Raw genomic sequence first — 18,875 nt, 5'->3', positions numbered from 1 at the left:
TCCACATTTTTTCCATGAAATGTCTTCTGTAGGCGGCACTTTAACCACCCACGGATTATGATGGGAACAAAGAGAACATTGTTAGGAGAAATGGGATTAATCAGTAGTCCTCACCTTTGAGCCTGGGAATATTTGTATCTTCTTGTGAGCCCTCAGCATCTTAAAACTAACCTTCCACCCATAAGCACTGTGCTTCCCCGTTTATCCTTTTATTTATGTCAGAATGGACTTAATAGGGTTTTTTTATGGGTTTTTTTTAATTCAATGGATAAAAATCTATTACTTTTCTTATTTTTTTTGAGACAGGGTCTCACTCTGTTGCCCAGGCTGGAGTGCAGTGGTATGATCTTGGCTCACTGCAACCTCCACCTCCTGGGCTCCAATGATCCTCCTACCTCAGCCTCTCAAGTAACTGGGACTACAGGCGCCCACCACCACGCCCAGCTAATTTTTTGTATTTTTAGTAGAGACGGGTTTCACCATGTTAGCCAGGTTGGTCTCGATCTTCTGACCTCGTGATCTGCCTGCCTCGGCCTCCCAAAGTGCTGGGATTACAGGTGTGAGCCACTGCGCCCGGCCACTTTTCTTATTTTTTTTGAGACAGGGTCTCACTCTGTTGCCCAGGCTGGAGTGCAGTGGTATGATCTTGGCTCACTGCAACCTCCACCTCCTGGGCTCCAACGATCCTCCCACCTCAGCCTCTCAAGTAACTGGGACTTCAGGTGTATGCCACCATGCCAGCTAATTTTTGTAGTTTTTGTAGGGTTTTGCCGTGTTACCCGGTTGGTCTCGAACTCCTGGACTCAAGCAATCCATCTGTCTCAGTCACCCAAAGTGCTAGGATTATAGGCCTGAGCCACTGTGCCTGACCCATTATTTATTTTGATGCTCAAATTGTCCCATGTTTGGGCAGTGGAAACTGCTCCTCCCTGGCTTTTGTGTTCTTTTGATATGTTGCCATTATTTTTTGAACAGTTCTTTAATTTTTGATAGAGAAAGATGTTTCAGGCTTGTTTTAGGCCTTCCCTGCTTCAGGATTGAAATGGGACTTTTTCCAAAGAGGTCCCAGGGCACTGTTTTTATTCCCACCTTTTGAGTCCTCTTCCCACCCACCAGCAGCCGGGTGCACCCAGGGTATCCTGCCTCTGGCTCTTCCTCTTAGTCTTCAAGTAAAGCTGCAAGCAATTTCCAGTACTGTCCCCACAACTGAACCTGAGTGTTGCCACTACAGTGGCCATAAGGACTGTATCCCATTGGGGCCCCTAGGACAGATCACTGTTTTTCAACTCTCACATGCTTCTAAGCAACCCCAGGGCCCTGGTAAGGGTATCTACCTTTTCTCCCTCCAATGACTAGAGATACTTTTTGTTTTCAACAACTGAGAAACTAACCTTAGCCAGAGGCATCATCCAGAAGATTCTGTTTACAGTGTCCTGTGATAACAGGAAAAAAGATAAGTCATTTGCCACAACTTGGGAATTATATTGTCTTCGCAAGTGCCATATGGTACAGGGAGTATGGTGTCGGGTCTTTTCAGAGGGTTCATTTAACAAAGCAAGTAGCTCTCCCAGTTTCATTCCTCTCTTAGGACAGTCTTACAGTCACATTTTTCTCAGAAAGAGATTGAAGGTAGGATTGATGTTGAGGTTACATATGCAGAGGGGAGGATGGGTTAGGTACCCCTGGGAGACGGCATGTCACCTCCTGAATGTTTGGTGTTGAATCACACTCCACCTTTGGCCCCAAAGAGTGAAAGTCAACGTTTGGCCTTCTCAGACCTGAAGCTGGGATGCCTCCACCATGCACAGAACACTTCCCATGTAGCCACAGTTCCACACATAAGCCTGTGTGACAATAGGGAAAGGCACCCTGAGGGTCCCAGGAGTGCAAACAGTCACTGGGGGGATTCTGAGTGACTTCTCAGGAAATGCAGCTGACAGCTGTCACCTTGCCCATCTGGGCAGCTCACCACTAGACTCCTGATTCCAGAAAAGTCTCCCACCTCCAGGAAGGGCCCCTTTAACAAGTCTCATTGCCAAAATGGGATTCTCAAAAGGGCATCAAAGGTATGTTTATTCTGTTTTTTAAAATAAAGAGGCCGGGCGTGGTGGCTCATGCCTGTAATCCCAGCACTTTGGGAGGCCAAGATGGGCGGATCGCAAGGTCAGGAGATCAAGACCATCCTGGCTAACACAGTGAAACCTCATCTCTACTAAAAATACAAAAAATTAGCTGGGTGTGGTGGCGGACACCTGTAGTCCCAGCTACTCGGGAGGCTGAGGCAGGAGAATCACTTGAACCTGGGAGGCGGAGCTTGCAGTGAGCCGAGATGGCGCCACTGCACTCCAGCCTGGGTGACAGAGCGAGACTCCATCTCAAAAAAAAAAAAAAAAACCACAGCATCTAGGAAACAGCAGCTAGGAAAGAATACTAAAACCTGGTAGAAAGGGTGTGATTAGTTAGGTTTAGGAGTAGCATCCGGTTTTGTTTGATCAAGTGACGTGTGGTTGGCTTTATGTACACCTTCCATGTTAATTAACAAAGGCAAATTCTATAGAAAACTAAGAGAGGAAATATACACAACCCACAACTCTGTCCCACAGCCCGCAGAATGCCAGTTTCTACAGCAATAAAATAGCTTCATCTGTGGCAGTGAAAACAATGTCATATTTCTAGGCTACAGAATTGATGTAGTCTTATCTTCATCATATTAAAGATAATGTTAGATACCAAGAATTTTCTAATTATTCTGTAAATAAAGGTTTGTTTGGTTTTCATACTGAAGAAAACAAAGTACATTAACGATAGTCACCAGAGTGTACTAGAAGGGAAGTCACAACTTTTTATACTCACAGAGTCAAAAGAAAAAGAAAGAAAGAATTTCATAGCTTTGTCTTTTTCCTCTGGGAACAACTTTTCCATACTTGGTTTCTGAAAGCTGAATAGAATGTATGAGAGGTTTTTAATAGAGCCATTTCTTATGGGACTGCAGGCTCTGACAGAGGGACATTTGGAAGATGGGGGATGCGATGCAATGGTTACTATCTTATTTTTTTTTTGAGACAGAGTCTTGCTCTGTCGCCCAGGCTGGAGTGCAGTGGCGCAATCTCGGCTCACTACAACCTCCTCCTCCTGGGTTGAAGCGATTCTCCTGCCTCAGCCTCCTGAGTAGCTGGGATTACAGGCTCACGCCACTACGCCCAGCTAATTTTTATATTTTTAGTAGAGATGGGGTTTCGCCATGTTGGCCATGCTGGTGTTGAACTCCTGACCTCAAGGGATCTGCCCGCCTTGGCCTCCCAAAGTGCTGGAATTACAGACATGAGCCATCACACCTAGCCCGACGGTTACTGTCTTAATTAGAATATAGATTTACCACAAGAAATGAGTGGCATAGGCGAGGCCTGGTAGCTCACGCCTGTAATCCCAGCACTTAAAGAGGACGAGGTGGGCAGATCACGAGGTCAAGAGATCGAAACCATCCTGGCCAACGTGGTGAAACCCCGTCTCTACTAAAAATACAAAAATTAGCTGGGTGTGGTGGCACGCACCTGTAGTCCCAGCTACTCAGGAGGCTAAGGCAGGAGGATCGCTTGAACCTGGGAGGTGGAGGTTGCAGTGAGCCGAGATCACACCACTGCACTCTAGCCTGGTGACAGAGTGAGACTCTATCTCAAAAAAACACAAAAAAAGAAAAAAGAAATGAGTGGCATTTTCTAATGGCATTCAAAAGTTTTTTAGTCTATGAAGACTGGCTAATCATTAAAAAGTTATCATAATCATGGAGCAAACTTTGTTATAAGAAACCTTAATTCTTTTACACTTTTGTTTTTTTAGGGAAAGAGAGCTGTTCATGAGGAAGTCAGACCTGTAGATTTCAAGCAGAGAAATAAGGCAGATAAAGGTGTATCATTATCGAAGGATCCTTCATGCCAGACCCAAATTTCAGATTCACCTGCAGATGCTAGCCCACCTACAGGACTTCCAGGTAAAGACTATTTGACCATTATCTTCATCTCTTTCATCTTAAAATGCACATATACCCATCCCTGAGCTGTTTGTGGCACACAGCTTGACATTGGCTAGACGCCAGGGGTGCGTGGTTTCTCAGTTCTGTTCAGATGGTGCTGATGACACCTCGAACGTCATCTTTCTTCACTTTGACTGCTTTCCTACCTTATTTATTTCCTGTATTTACTAAGTGCTTTCTATATGCCAAACACAGTGCTAGACCTTGGGGATGAAACAGGGACTGAATCAGACAGATAGACACGTGGTTCCTGCCCTCATGGAGCTCACAGTCTAGGAGGGCTTAAGACACAGGTGCAGGTAACTGTAATTTGAGGCGGAATGAGGTGTAAGTGGGTGTTGACAGTGATTGGTGTCTCTCTGGGGCAGACTGTATCCTCATAAAGCTTTAGAGAGGGAGAGATCTAGGGGACCTTGAATGTGCTAGGATCTGCAATAGGGATGGGCGTTCGGAGAAGAAAGGACAACAGGAGCAAAGGCCCTAAAGTAGAGAAGTCCCTCTTGGCAGGTGTGTAGGGATGGAGTGGAACACTAGAGGATGATAAAGGAGAGATGCTGCTGAAGGCCTCAGCCTGCCAGAGGATAGCAGCAGCAAGGTCAGAGCTGGCTTAGGAGGATTGAGGAGCATGCTGTGGGCTCAGGAGACTGGAGGCAAGTCCCAGCCTCCTCCTTATGGTGGCCCAGGAGTGCAGGATCTTCCCCACCTTCCTGCTCTGTGATGGCTGGGTGAGCACCTGGCCTTCTGCCCTCTGTCTGATGCTCATCTATGCAGTGTGTATCATTCTGAGTTCCAGAAAACAGTCTGACACTCCACATCAATCCAAATCATCAAAATTCACTGGAGTCTCATTCCCCTGAGGATCAGCATCCTGGTTCATAGGCAGTTTATTCATTCATCAAGTATTAAGTACCTGCCATGCTCCAGAAACACCTCTAGGTGCTTGAGATACATCACTGAAAGAAACAAAAATCTGAAAGAAGGCAGACAGTAAACAATAAATATAAATTATGTGGAATGTGAAAAGGTGATGAAATGCTCTGAGCACAGCAGAGCAGGCTCAGGGAAATGGGGAGGGCGGGGGTAAGAGAGCTCTGGGAGGACAGTCTTTCATTTAAACAGGGCTCAGGCAGGCCTCCTGGAGAAGGAAACAGCTGAGCGCAGACATGCCCAGCCATAGGCTTTTAAAATCCCAGCTTTAGGCCGGGAGCAGTGGCTCAGGCCTGTAATCCCAGCACTTTGAGAGGCTGAGGTGGGTGGATCACTTGAGGTCAAGAGTTGGAGACCAGCCTGGCCAACATGGTGAAACCCCGTCTCTACTGAAAATACAAAAATTAGCTGGGCAAGGTGGCGCGTGCCTGTAATCCCAGCTACTTGGGAGGCTGAGGTAGGAGAATTGCTTGAACCCGGGAGGTGGAGGTTGCAGTGAGCCGAGATTGTGCCATTGCACTGCAGCCTGGGCAACAGAGTAAGACTCCCTCTCAAATTTAAAAAATAAATGAATAAAATCCCAGCTTTATTCCGTAGCAGCACAGGGGACAGTGCAGTGGTTTACTTGCCCCTTCATACATGTGGAGACGCAGGCAAATTCTGAAAGTTTGTTTTACCACTTAGATGCTGAAGATTCAGAAGTGTCATCTCAGAAGCTCATAGAGGAAAAAGCAGTTACTCCAAGCCCTGAGCAAGTGTTTGCTGAGTGTTCCCAGAAGAGGATTTTGGGATTACTAGCAGCCATGTTACCTCCCTTAAAGTCGGTAAGGGTAATTTATTTTTAAAAGAGGGGGTGGTGGTATGCATAGAAAAAGGTTTTGGAAAGCCATATACTGAAACCAATGATGACAATCATTTCTGTATCCTTAAGGTAGGATTAGAAGTTATAATTATTTTCTTCTGACCCTTTCTATATTTTGTAAATATATATATGTGTGTGTGTGTATAAAACAATATATATATAATACTTATAATGATTTTTTCTACCTTTTTATTTTGAAAAGTTTTAATCTCATAGAAAACTTCAAAGAACAATGAATGAAGATCTTCACCTAGATTCACCAGTTGTTAATATTTTGCTTTATCTCTGTTTATATTTTTTTCCTGAACTTTTGAAAATGAGTTGAAGCCATCATTGACACTTCACCCTCAATACTTCTCTCCTTAAAGTACATTCTCCTATATAACCACAATGTCATTATTATGCTTACAATTTTTAGCATTGATAGAATAGTTTTATACATATAGCCTAAATACAGATATTCCCAATTATCCCCAAAATGTGCCTTACAGGTTTTTTTTTTTTAAATCAGGATCCTCTTAAAAATTCTGTTGTATTTAGATGTCATGCTGATTTTGTCTTTAATCTGCTTCCCTTGCCTTTTTTTAAACTTTCAAAACATTGACTTTTTAAAAACTCTGAACAGTTTAGGTATGCCTTTGTTATTCTTTTTCATAATTTTCTAGACTGTTCCTGTAAATATATTTTTTCCATATGAACTTTAGTGTCATTTTTATCATATTAAAGAAGAGATCCTGTTAGCTTTTTCACTGAGCTGATAATGAATTTATTAATTTAGGAATAGCTGACAATCTTTACAGTGGTCTCCCACTTTTTCTAGTAAACAGAGAGGAATCAGAGACAAAGCTAGCAGGCTGCTGAAACAGGATTTTCCAAGTTGGCAGGACTTTGGGGAAGGGAAGGTGCCTGCAGGACCCAAGGTTTGGTCCTCAGATTTTTGAGTCCAAGGACTTTTTTTTTTAGCAGTTTGCCTGGAGATGCTCAGACTCAGAGGAGCATTTTTACGCGAACTTTTACATGGGAGTTGAGGCTGATTTATAAATCAGTCACAATTCACAGGGGTATGTGTCTGGCAGGAAAATCATGTGTTCCCTCTTGGTATGGAAATCCCTCCAGAAGACCACACTGTAGCTCAGAAGGTTGTATGGTGCACGTGGAACTAGAATGAGGAGAACAGGATATTTTGAAGATGTGTTTTTCTTCACCTGGATGAATTGGCCGGACCTGTCTAGGTAGCTGGTAATTCACCTCTGAAATCAGTACCCTCAGGCTTGGACAGTGCAGTCACTATCCTGGTCTTTGCCTGCCCTCCCCAACCTTTGGAGGCTGAGCAGGCACATGAGCCCGAGCCTTTGTTCTCTCTTAATAGCCATGACTGATTTCTGCTAACTTTAGCTGCCTCAGCTGCCTCTGTGTCAATTAGAGCTGCACCTTTTCCATAGCTCACTGGGTAGCACGTTGAGCAACCATCTATCTCTTGGGGTAGGGCCCTTCTGCAATTGGCTCGTAGCCTTTTTATGTTGATTTTACCAATTTCACTGTAAGAGTGACCTTTTCCTGACTGGATCTCAGCTATGTTATAACCATGTGTGTTACGGGCAGCCAGCTTACTTCTGATGGGATGACCTGGTTAACTGCTCTGTGCCAGCCGACTGTCCCCATCCCAGCCCTGCTCCAATGAACATTTTTCCCTGCCCCTTCCTAAGTTATTTTCTCCTTTCTTTGTAATCATTCATGAAGTCTGTATCATATTTCTTATAGAAACATGGTTATAGTTAAATTTTTACCCACTTTTTTCAGCCTGTATTTCTCTCTTAATTAACAGTGTAACCTTTTTACCTTCTCTTCCAAACAAAGTGAGACCTTTTATTCCTTGACAAGATGAGATGCTTTTATTTCATCATATCCCAAGTGTGCAAATTATCTGTAATTTTAGCTCTGGATCATTTGGTTGGTTGGCTGCTTTGGAGTTTTTTGTTGTATCTTTTGGATTTTGCCTCTCTCAAACTACTTTTAGAATTTTAGACCATATGGTAATTAATGATTGATAGTTACAGTGTGTTGGCTGCATGTTATTTATTAGTTACTATTTCTTCCTTCTGAATTATTTACTCTAATTCATTTTTTGTTGTGCTAGAATACTTCCTCAAGTACTTTTTGAGGAAAGGCTACAGGTAAAGATGGGAGACAGTCTGGGTGTGGAATTACGGGGACACAGTCCTTTTCATCTGGACCCCTGTGACATTGCTGCATAGTCTTCCACCATCTAGAACAACCGATGAGAAGTCCAGTATTAACATGATATCAACTGATTTTTTTTGCCTAAATATTTTCTTTTTTTAACCCTTGGAATTCAGACGTTTCATTAGACCGTGTCAAAATAGATATTATCTCTGTGAGAAAGGTTTTGTAAAATAATTTTTAAAAAGATGTTCTCGGCCGGGCACGGTGGCTCATGCCTGTAATCCCAGCACTTTGGGAGGCCAAGGTGGGCAGATCATGAGGTCAGGAGATCGAGACCATCCTGGCTAACACGGTGAAACCCCATCTCAACTAAAAATACAAAAAAATTAGCCGGGCGTGGTGGCGGGCGCCTGTAGTCCCAGCTACTCGGGAGGCTGAGGCAGGAGAATGGCGTGAACCCGGGAGGCGGAGGTTGCAGTGAGCCGAGATTGTGCCACTGCACTCCAGCCTGGGCGACAGAGTGAGACTCTGTCTCCAAAAAAAAAAAAAAAAAAATGTTCTCTTTCTGTGTGCCTTCCCAGCATCATTTGCTTTTCTGATTAAAAACTCCATTTTTACTTCAGCTAAGGAAATGCCTTTCTGCCATTGTTTGGCTTTGCTTCTGTATCTGCCCCATTTGCATCTCCTAGATGCAGGGTGGATTTGTTTGTTTGTTTGTTTGTTTGAGATGGTGTCTCACTCTGTCCCCCAGGCTGGAGTTCAGTGGTGCGATTTCAGCTCACTGCAACCTCCACCTCCTGGGTTCAAGCGATCCTTGTGCCTCAGCCCCCTGAGTAGCTGGGATTACAGGCACATGCCACCATGCCCAGCTGATTTTTGTGTTTTTTTAGTAGAGATGGGGTTTCATTATGTTGGACAGGCTGGTCTAGAACTGCCGATCTCAAGCAGTCTGCCCACCTCGGCCTCCCAAAGTGCTGGGATTACAGACGTGAGCCACTGCGCCTGGCCAGGATGGACCCCTTGAATCTACCCTCCATCTTTTCTTCAGTTTGGTTGTATTTTTCATGTTTATCTCTTGTTCTGAGAGATTTCATTAAGTTGACTTTTTAAAATCACCACTGAGGTTATTTTCCCCTAATAATCTTTTTTTTTTGGCAGGCACTTTGGAGGGCAAATTATTAGTTTTATTTTAGTGTAAAAACTGCCTAGATAGAGTCCTATAAGGAATATATAAAGAACTCTTACAACCCAGTAATAAAAAGACCTCTGTCACCATAGGTTAGTTTTGCTTGTTTTGAAACTTTGTATAGCTGGAGTAAGTTGCTGCATTCCTCTTGCCTGGTGGTGGTGGTTTTTTTTGTTTTTTTTGTTTTTTTTTTTTTTTTTGAGACAGAGTCTTGCTCTGTTGCCCAGGCTGGAGTGCAGTGGAGCAATCTCGGCTCACTGCAGCCTCTGCCTCCCGGGTTCAAGTGATTTCTCGTGCCTCAGCCTCCCAAGTAGCTGGGACTACAGGAATGTGCCACCACACCCAGCTAATTTTTATATTTTGAGTAGAGCCAGGGTTTCACCATGTTGGCTAGGCTGGTCTTGAACTCCTGGCCTCCAGTGATCCACCCACCTCGGCCTCCCAAAGTGCTGGAATGACAGGCGTGAGCCGCTGCGCCCGGCCTGTGTCTGGCTTCTTCTGCTCAACATTATGTTTGTGAGATGCATCCATGTTATTGTGATTAGTTTCCTTTATTCATTTTCACTGTTATCCAGAATTCCATTATATGAATATGCCATAATTTTAAAGTTCACGTTACTATTGTTAAGTGTTTCTAAACTGGAAATTACTCCAGATGGTACTATGAGCACACCTCTCTGTGGCTTTTGATGAGCATCTGAATGCAGGCCGAACTTGGCCTGCCAAACAGTTTCTGCCATTGTTTGTACCAGTTCACACTCCCTGCCAAACAGTTTCTGCAATGTTTGTACCGGTTCACACTCCCACGGCAGCACATGAAAGCTTTATTTGCTCCATATCCTCTCAAATTTAGAAATAATTGCAAACTTATGTAAAAGTTAAAAGTACTATACGAATAATTTTGTGCCTGAAAGTTGCCAAGTTCATGCCATATTACTTCTAAATATGTTAGTGTGTGTTTTCTACAAACAAGGAGATTCTCCTGTGTAACCAGACAGCAGTCATCAAAGTCAGAGAAATTAACATCAGTACATTGCTGCCATCTAATGCTTACTCCCTATTCAAGTTTCACTAGTTTGCTCCAAAAGTGTCTTTCATGGCAGGAGGATCAGAATTAATGTATAGGCCAGGCACAGTGCCTTGAATCGGTAATCCCAGCACTTTGGGAGACCAAGTAGGAGGGTTGCTTGAACCCAGGAGTTCGAGACCAGCCTGGGAAACATAGCAAGACTCTATCTACAAAAAAATAGAAAAATTTACCAGGCATGGTGGCACACACCTATAGTCTCAGCTACTTGGGAGGCTGAGGCAGGAGGATCACTTGAGCCCAGGAGGTCGAAGTCATAGGGAGCCAAGGTTGCACCTCTGCATTCCAGTTTGGGCAATAGGGTAAGACTGTCTCTTAAAAAAAGAAAAAGAAAAAGAATGAACGTGTAGCAGTTTGTTGTCATGTCTTTTAATCACCTCTAGTCTTTAACAGTTATCAGTCTTTACTTTCGTGATCATGATGCTTTTGAAGATCACAGGCCACCTATTGTGTGGAATGTCCTCCTCTTTGGGGTTGGAGTTTATCAGATGTCTCCTCATAATTAGATTCAGGCTTTGCCTCTTGGGCAGGAAGATCACAGATGAGATGCTGCATTCTCATTGCAGCCTGTCAGGTGGAACACAGTTTTGACGTATTTCATTACTGATCATGTTTACTTTGATCACTGGATTAAGTGGTGTCCATTAGCCTTTTCTACCATAATCTTTCCCCTTTTGTTATTAGTAAATATTTAGTGGGGAGAGTCTTTGAAACTATGTAAATACCCTGTTTCTCATCAAACAATTTATTTAGTTAGTTAGTTATATCAGTATGGGTTCATGATTTCCTGTTTTACTCCATGAGCTATAATCCATTATTCTGATTACTTATTTTGACCAGTGGGAACCCATTCACGCTGACTTCTGTGTCCTTTTGACATATCCCCATCATTTCAGCACTTCTTAAATTCTCCCTCCCCTAGCCCTAGAATCAGCCATTTCTGTAAGGTGACCTCATTCCTTTTGGTAGAGGATAGTATGTAGAAATGGCTTGAGCACTAGGTGGGTTCATTGCTAACAGGGTGTCACTGCTCCCCAGTCTTCCCAGTGCGGGCGGGTGGGGTGCAGGGGGAGAGAGAGAGAGAGAGAGAGAGAGAGAGAGAGAGAGAGTGTGTGTGTGTGTGTGTGTGTGTGTGTGTGTGTGTGTGTGTACACTCTATATATTTATTTAGAGCAGTGATTCTCTTTTTTTTTTTTTAAGACGGAGTTTCCCTCTTGTCGCCCAGGCTGGTGTGCAGTGGTGCAATCTCTGCTCACTGCAACCTCCGCCTCCCAGTTCAAGTGATTCTCCTGCCTCAGCCTTCCTAGTAGCTGGGATTACAGGCATGTGCCACCACGCCTGGCTAATTTTTGTATTAGTAGAGATGAGGTTTCACCATGTTGGTCAGGCTGGTCTTGAACTCCTGACCTCAGGTGATCCACCCACCTCGGCCTCCCAAAGTGCTGGGATTACAGGCGTGAGCCACCGCGCCCGGCCTTAGAGCAGTGATTCTCAAACTGAAGGTATCCAATATGGCTATTTGACAATGCCTTGAGACATTTTTGACTGTCACAACTCAGGGAATGCTCCTGGAATTCTAGCGGAGTCTAGATTATAGGAATTGCTGCTAAACATTTTTAAATGCACAGGTGCCACTTACCCCACACACACATGAGAATTATCAGACCTAAATTTCAGTAGCACTGAGGTTGAGAAACCCTGATTTAAAGAATCCAGTCTTTAACGGTGAGAATCCTGGATCCCATCATCCTTCGTATAATTACCTACTGGATCAGTCTCACATCTCTGCTGCTGTTCTTCTTTTGAGGTGTCCTCCTTTCCTTGTTTCGACTCTTTTTTTTTTTTTTTTTTTTTGGACAGGCTGTAGGGCAGTGGTGCAATCTCGGCTCACTGCAACCTCTGCCTCGCCGGTTCAAGCGATTCTCCTGTCTCAGCCTCCTGAGTAGCTGGAATTAGAGGCGCCTACCACTACACCTGGCTAATTTTTATATTTTTAGTAGGGACAGGGTTTCACCATGTTGGCCAGGCTGGCCTTGAACTCCTGACCTCAGGTAATCCCCCTGCCTCGGCCTCCCAAAGTGCTGGGATTACAGTGGACTCTTGACATGGATACCTCCCCACCACACTTGGGTCTGTCTCTCTAATCCAGGTTGCCCCCTTGCAGTGAGACGACCCCTCACCCGCAACAGGCTGCTACTCAGTGGCAACACTCTCCTTATGCTGTTTGGACTCTGAACCCCTGTGTGAGGGTGAACTCCCCGCACAGATGCCCTCACCTCTCCACTTAGGTTCGGACACTCACATCAGGCTGTTCTTCTGCGTTTTTGCCCTCCTCCCCTCACTCGGAGCCCAAGCTCCAACTCCAGAGGCCTGGGCATTCCTGGGCTTGAGTGACTTCCTCAGCCACCTGTGCTCTGACTCCTCTGCCAGGCCTTCTCCATGGAAATTCCATACCCTGCTTGGGTTCTGACACCATGTGGCCTCCACCAGACCAACCCCCTGCCTAGATGCCTTCGGAGTTCTTGGACTGTGACACCCCTACCAGGCTGCTGTGTCAGAAAGACGCCTTCTTGAGAATCACTTTTTATTTCCAAGAACTTTTTGTTCTTTGATTGCTTTGTTTTCATACTATGGATATAGTGCCCTCTTGAGTCACACTGAGGATAACAACTCAGACATTGTAAAAGCTTTCTTCAGTTTTGTGCATTTTTTTCCTGTGGAAAATAACAAATGGTGTAAGTATAGAAGTGTTTGTACCAGGCCGTTTAGCTGAATGGTTTTTATAATAATGAAGAACTGGAAACAAAGTATTAATAAGTTGCAAGACACTATTTAAAGAAAGAAAAACAACTATTTAAAATTTAAAATTTATTTTACATATACATACATACACAAATATATATATACACACACAGACATGTTGTTTGTTTTTTGAGACGGTGTCTCACTCTGTCACCCAGGCAGGAGTGCAGTTGGCATGACCATGGCTCACTGCAGCCTCCACCTCCTGGGCTCAAGCAGTCCTCTCACCTCAGCCTCCCAAGTAGCTGGGACTACAGGCACGTACCACTATGCCTGGCTAATTTTTTGTATTTTTTGTAGATACAGGGTCTCACTATGTTGCCCAGGCTGGTCTTGAACTCCTGGGCTTGAGTGACTCTCCCGCCTTGGCCTCCCAGAGTGCTGGGATTACAGGTGTGAGTCACTATGCCTGGCCTGTTTTACATATATCATGTGTAAATATGCATAGAAAAAGGTTGAAAGACTATTCATCAAACTTAACAGTTGTTATCTCCTGGCCATGCTTGCAGGGAGGGGATTTAGGGGAGCTTTAACTTTTGCATGTTTCTGAATTATTTAAATTATTTTACAATGGACATTTTGAAAGGTGAGGGGGAAACCAAGTATTTTAAGTTTCTTTTTCAGGGTAAAGAAATATTAGAAGTAGGATTGTAAGATGAGAGCTGAGGATGTTTATTTTGTAAGTGATTATACATATGGCATTTATGAAAGCTACAAGCATGATTCTGTTAGCACTAGGCCAGCTGTAAATAAGGTAGGAGGGAGATATAATATTTAGCAGGTTTGGTTATGTGGATTTTGTACTGAACAGATTTCTCTCCCTCTCTTGGCAGGGCCCCACAGTTCCCCTGATAGACCTGGAGCACGTCCTTCCACTCATGTTTCAGGTTGTCATCTCAAACGCAGGCCACCTGAATGAAACCTACCATCTCACCCTGGGTCTTCTTGGCCAGTTAATTATCCGTCTTTTGCCAGCAGAGGTAGACGCCGCAGTGATCAAAGTCCTCTCAGCCAAACACAACCTGTTTGCTGCAGGGGACAGTTCCATTGTGCCAGATGGCTGGAAAACCACCCACCTGCTCTTTAGCCTGGGAGCTGTGTGTCTGGACAGGTAGCCTTGGTCCTTGCTCCTCTAACCACCTGCCCTCTATCCCACCTTGGTGTTTATTTGTTTAAGTTGAAGGTCTGGCTGTTGATTAATTTTGGTGTGCTACAGTTGTGTTGTCTGAGAGTTTTGTGGAAATAGAATTAGGTTCATGAGCAATGCTGTCAACCCACATTAAAACTGTGCTTAACACCAACGTTAAAACAGCTGAGCAGTCTCGACACTGGCTGCTGATTCAACTCTCTAATGAGGCATATTCTGTTTTTTATGAGCGGTAAGTGTGGGCCTTGAGGTTGAAGCAAATAAATCTGTTTTCGTTGTAAAAGTAACATAACCACAACACCAAATTTGGAAAACAGAAATGAAGGAATAAGCTGGGCACGGTGGCTCACATCTGTAATCCCAGCACTTTGGGAGGCTGAGGCGGGTGGATCACGAGGTCAGGAGTTCGAGACCAGCCTGGCCAACATAGTGAAACCCTGTCTCTACTAAAAATACAAAGAAAATTAGCCGGACATGGTGGCGTGTGCCTGTAATCCCAGCTACTCCGGAAGCTGAGGCAGGAGAATCACTTGAACTCAGGAGGCGGAGGTTACGGTCAGCAGAGATCGCGCCATTACACCCCAGCCTGGACGACAGAGCAAGACTCCGTCTCAAAAAAATAATAAAAGAAGGAAAAAAGTCACCCTGCTTGTACCATTTTAATACATCTGGTGCTATCTCACTACATTTTCTTCTGTGTTTGAATATGAGTGTGCATGTGCACACACACAGGTGATTTTTATAGAGATTTTTGGAAACACAGCCGTAGGGTGAGTAGGTAAGTAACAAGCCTTGATTTTGTTTGCTCTTTTGCTCACCATTATACGAAAAGCATTATTCTGGTAGTTTTTAAGCTAGTTAATGAATGGCTCTTTGAAGGCCTCTGGGTCTGCCTTGGAGTGTAGTGAGCTCTAATGAGTTGAGTTTGGAGCCCTGTGTACTGTCCCTAATGGAGCTCTTGCCTTCCAGCCGTGTGGGCTTGGACTGGGCGTGCTCCATGGCAGAGATCCTGCGGTCACTCAACAGTGCCCCACTGTGGCGTGATGTCATTGCCACCTTCACAGACCACTGCATCAAGCAGCTGCCATTCCAGCTGAAGCACACCAACATCTTCACCCTGCTCGTGCTGGTTGGCTTCCCCCAGGTACCACACTCTGAAGGCCTGAGGGCCTGGTCACCCCTTCCAGTCTTCACTATACACACCAAAGCCTCTGTGGCTTCTGGATATATAGGCATAGATCTCTTTGGAAGCTTTTTCCTTTGCCTGTACACCTTGCTTTCGTAGTATTGAAGTATTGTCAAGATTATGGGATGGTTTATTCAACTTGCATTTTTAACGGTTAAACATTTGACTCATTTATTAGCCAGTAGTTGGCTTTGAATAATAGGTGACTGTAATATATCAAATTACAAAGAACTTCAAAGAAAATTGTCTTTCATTTTGGCATTCATCTTGACCTTATTTCTAATTTTCATGTCCCTCAACTAATTAGGACAAAGGGGGCTGTAAAAACATGGCCTCATCCAGCAAGGACTTAAACCAATTCTGTGCCAGCCTGTGGCAGACTCTTTGGACTTAGAGATGAGAAGATCGCTATCCTTGCATGCTTGTTGAAATCAGAGGCACAATCAAAGGGGGCTGGGCTTATGGCTAAGAATTCTTTCTTGTCTCCATGTTTGAGTTGCCTTTCTATCTCTGTCTACCACGTTTAGGTCCTCTGTGTGGGAACCCGCTGCGTTTATATGGATAATGCCAATGAACCCCATAATGTGATCATCTTGAAGCACTTTACTGAGAAGAACAGGGCTGTGATTGTTGATGTCAAAACCCGGAAGAGGAAAACAGGTACCATGCATAATTATTTTTTTCTAAGAATGGAAGAAAAATGCCTAATCCCTGCGTACCCTAAAATCAGTGAAATTACCTTGGCTCTTGGCCTGCGTGTGATTTTTTTTAAGAGCAAGTTATAGCTCCCCGAGCTGCTTTTTCCTTATTTCTGAAATGATGTATTGAATTGGGATAATTTCAAAGGCCCCTTTCCATGCTGTCTTTTTGTGTATATGGCTCTGTGTTTTTTGGTTGGCTAGATATATAGGTTCTGAACATTTAATTTCTCCATTTGCTGGTGTCATTTACTTTCTATGGGTAATTTAAACATATTACAGAGTCAGGTGACTACATGGAGTCAGGTGGCTGCACTTAAAATAATTGTATTAGAATTCATGTAACTTTCCATTTTGTTTTATCAGTATAACATTGAAAGTATTATATCACAAATGCCCTTTTGACTTAGTTTGCCAAGGCCCAGGCAATCTGGAGTATCTACCCATTACATTCCCAGTTCTGCTCGTGAAGCCATCTGCATTTTCACTCAGTGTCAGCACTAGGCAGTGTCTGTGCTGTTTTCGTGTATGTAAATGTCTAAGATCTTTTCTTTTGCGTACGAACATCCATTTGATCCAGGACCATTTGTTGAACAGGCCATCCTTTCTCCATCGAATTATCTTGGAATCTTGTCGAAAATTGACACACATGTATCTGTCTATTTATGGATTCTATTATGTTTCATTAATCTATATGTCCTTACTTCAGTACTACACTTTTTTTACTATTGTAAATTTATTTATTTATTTATTTATTTATTTTTGAGACCAAGTCTCACTCTGTTGCCCAGGCTGGAGTGCGGTGACACGATCTCAGCTCACTGCAACCTCCGCCTCCTGGGTTCCAGCGATTCTTCTGCCTCAGCCTTCCAAGTAGTTGGGATTACAGGCACGTACCACCACACTTGGCTAATTTTTTTGTATTTTTAGTAGAGACGAGATTTTACCCTATTGGCCAGGCTGGTCTCAAATTCCTGACCTCAGGTGATCTGCCTGCCTCAGCCTCCCAAAGTGCTGGGATTACATGCATGAGCCACTGCGCCCAGCCTAACGTTTGTATTTTTAGTGGAGATGGGGTTTCACCATGCTGGCCAGGCTGGTCTCAAACTCCCGACCTCAAGTGATCCACCTGTCTCGGCCTCCCAAAGTGCTGGGATTACAAGCATGAGCAACTGCATCTGGCCAGACTATTTTAAATTTGTATAAAATTTTGAAATCAGGTCTTTCAGCTTTGCTCTTTTTCAGAATTGTTTTGACTCTTCTAGTTTCTTTGTCTTTTTGTGTAAGTTTTAGAATCAGCTTCTATAAAAGAATTTCTATCAGTTTCTATAAAAGAGCCTGCAGGAGCCAGGCGCAGTCGCTTACATCTGAAATCCCAGCACTTTGTAGAGACCCCCATCACTACATAAAATAAAATAAGTAGCCAGGCGTGGTGGCATGCTGTAGTCCCAGCTACCTGGGAGGCTGATGTGGGAGGATCACCTGCAGTGAGCTGTGATCTCCACTATAGCCTGGGCAACAGAGCAAGACCCTGTCTCAAAAAAGTATATGGCCTTCTGGGATTTTGATTGGCATTGCATCGAATCTATAGATTAATTTGGGACAATACCTTAACCAGACAGATGTTCCTCAGTTTATAATGGGGTTATGTCCTGATAAACCCATTATAAAGGTTGAAAAATCATTACGTTGAACCATTGTAAGTCAGGGACTTCTATATTGAGTGCATGGTACATCATTCAGTTTATTTAGAGAATAAATTTAGGTTTCTTTAATTTTTCTCAGCCTGGCATATTGGGGTATGAGCCGTCTTCTCTTATTTTCTGATTGTGGCAACTTATGTCTTCTCTTTTTGTTTCCTAGATAGTCTAGCCAGAGATCTGTCAAGTTATTTGATCTTTTCAAAGGACCAACTTTGGTTTCATTCATTTTTCTTTTATTTCTGTTTGCTGTTTCTTTGATTACTGCCCAGATAAATTTCCTTATTTCTTCTGGCTTTGTGTTTAATGTGTTGTTACTGCTTTTCCGGTTTCATTTTTTTTTTTTTTTTTTAATAGACAGGTTCTCACCATGTTGCCCAGGCTGATCTCAAACTGCTGGGCTCAGGTGATCCTCCTGCCTTAGCCTCCCAAAGTGCTGGAATAACAGGCATGAGTTACCACACCTGGCTGCTTTTCTGGTTTCTGTCTTTTTTTTTTTTTTTTTTTTTTTTTTTTGAGATGGAGTTTTGCTCTTGTTGCCCAGGCTGGAGTGCATTGGCATGATCTCAGCTCACTGCAACCTCCACCTCCTGGGTTCAAGTGATTCTCCTGCCTCAGCCTCCTGAGCAGCTGAGATTACAGGCACATGCCACCATGCCTGGCTAATTTTTGTATTTTTAGTAGAGACGGGGTTTACCATGTTGGTCAGGCTGGTCTCGAACTCCTGACCTCAGTGATCCACCTGCCTCAGCCTTCCAAAGTGCTGGGATTACAGGTTTCTTAAGGTAGGAGCCATCACTGATTTGAGACCTTTCTTCCTTGGCAATAGAAGAATTTTAATGTTGTGCGTTTCCTTTTAAGTATGACTTTAGCCACATCCACTATTTTTTTTTCTTTTTCGGTGTCCCTTGGATTCAGTAGGAACATCTCACAATTTTTTTTATGATATATTATCATTTTCATTTAGGTCACAATATATTTTCCAATTTATCTTGTGATTTTTTTTTTCTTTGCTCTGTGGATTATGTAAAAGTTTGATGTTTAGTTTCTTAATATTTGGGGGATA

The 18,875-nt window shown here is 43.6% G+C and overlaps 1 protein-coding gene across 6 annotated transcripts in view; it reads left to right on the top strand.

The window, feature by feature from the left end:
* The window catches only part of ZZEF1 (zinc finger ZZ-type and EF-hand domain containing 1), a 135,891-nt gene that overhangs the window by 92,022 nt on the left and 24,994 nt on the right, over positions 1–18,875 (top strand). For all 6 annotated transcript variants that reach the window (XR_010152762.1, XR_010152763.1, XM_009431592.5 and 3 more), the window contains 5 exons: positions 3,838–3,988; positions 5,642–5,781; positions 13,912–14,189; positions 15,195–15,369; positions 15,939–16,071. Coding sequence is in view for 4 of the 6 variants with exons in the window: in XM_009431592.5 (XP_009429867.2) it covers positions 3,838–3,988; positions 5,642–5,781; positions 13,912–14,189; positions 15,195–15,369; positions 15,939–16,071 (877 nt within the window). In the remaining 2 variants the exon portion in view is untranslated. The remainder of the gene's footprint in view (positions 1–3,837; positions 3,989–5,641; positions 5,782–13,911; positions 14,190–15,194; positions 15,370–15,938; positions 16,072–18,875) is intronic.

This window comes from Pan troglodytes, chromosome 19 (assembly GCF_028858775.2).
Source record: "Pan troglodytes isolate AG18354 chromosome 19, NHGRI_mPanTro3-v2.0_pri, whole genome shotgun sequence".
In the NCBI taxonomy this organism is placed as follows: domain Eukaryota; kingdom Metazoa; phylum Chordata; class Mammalia; order Primates; family Hominidae; genus Pan; species Pan troglodytes.
Note: the sequence above shows the minus strand (reverse complement) of the source record. Positions and strands in the feature narration are given on the sequence as shown.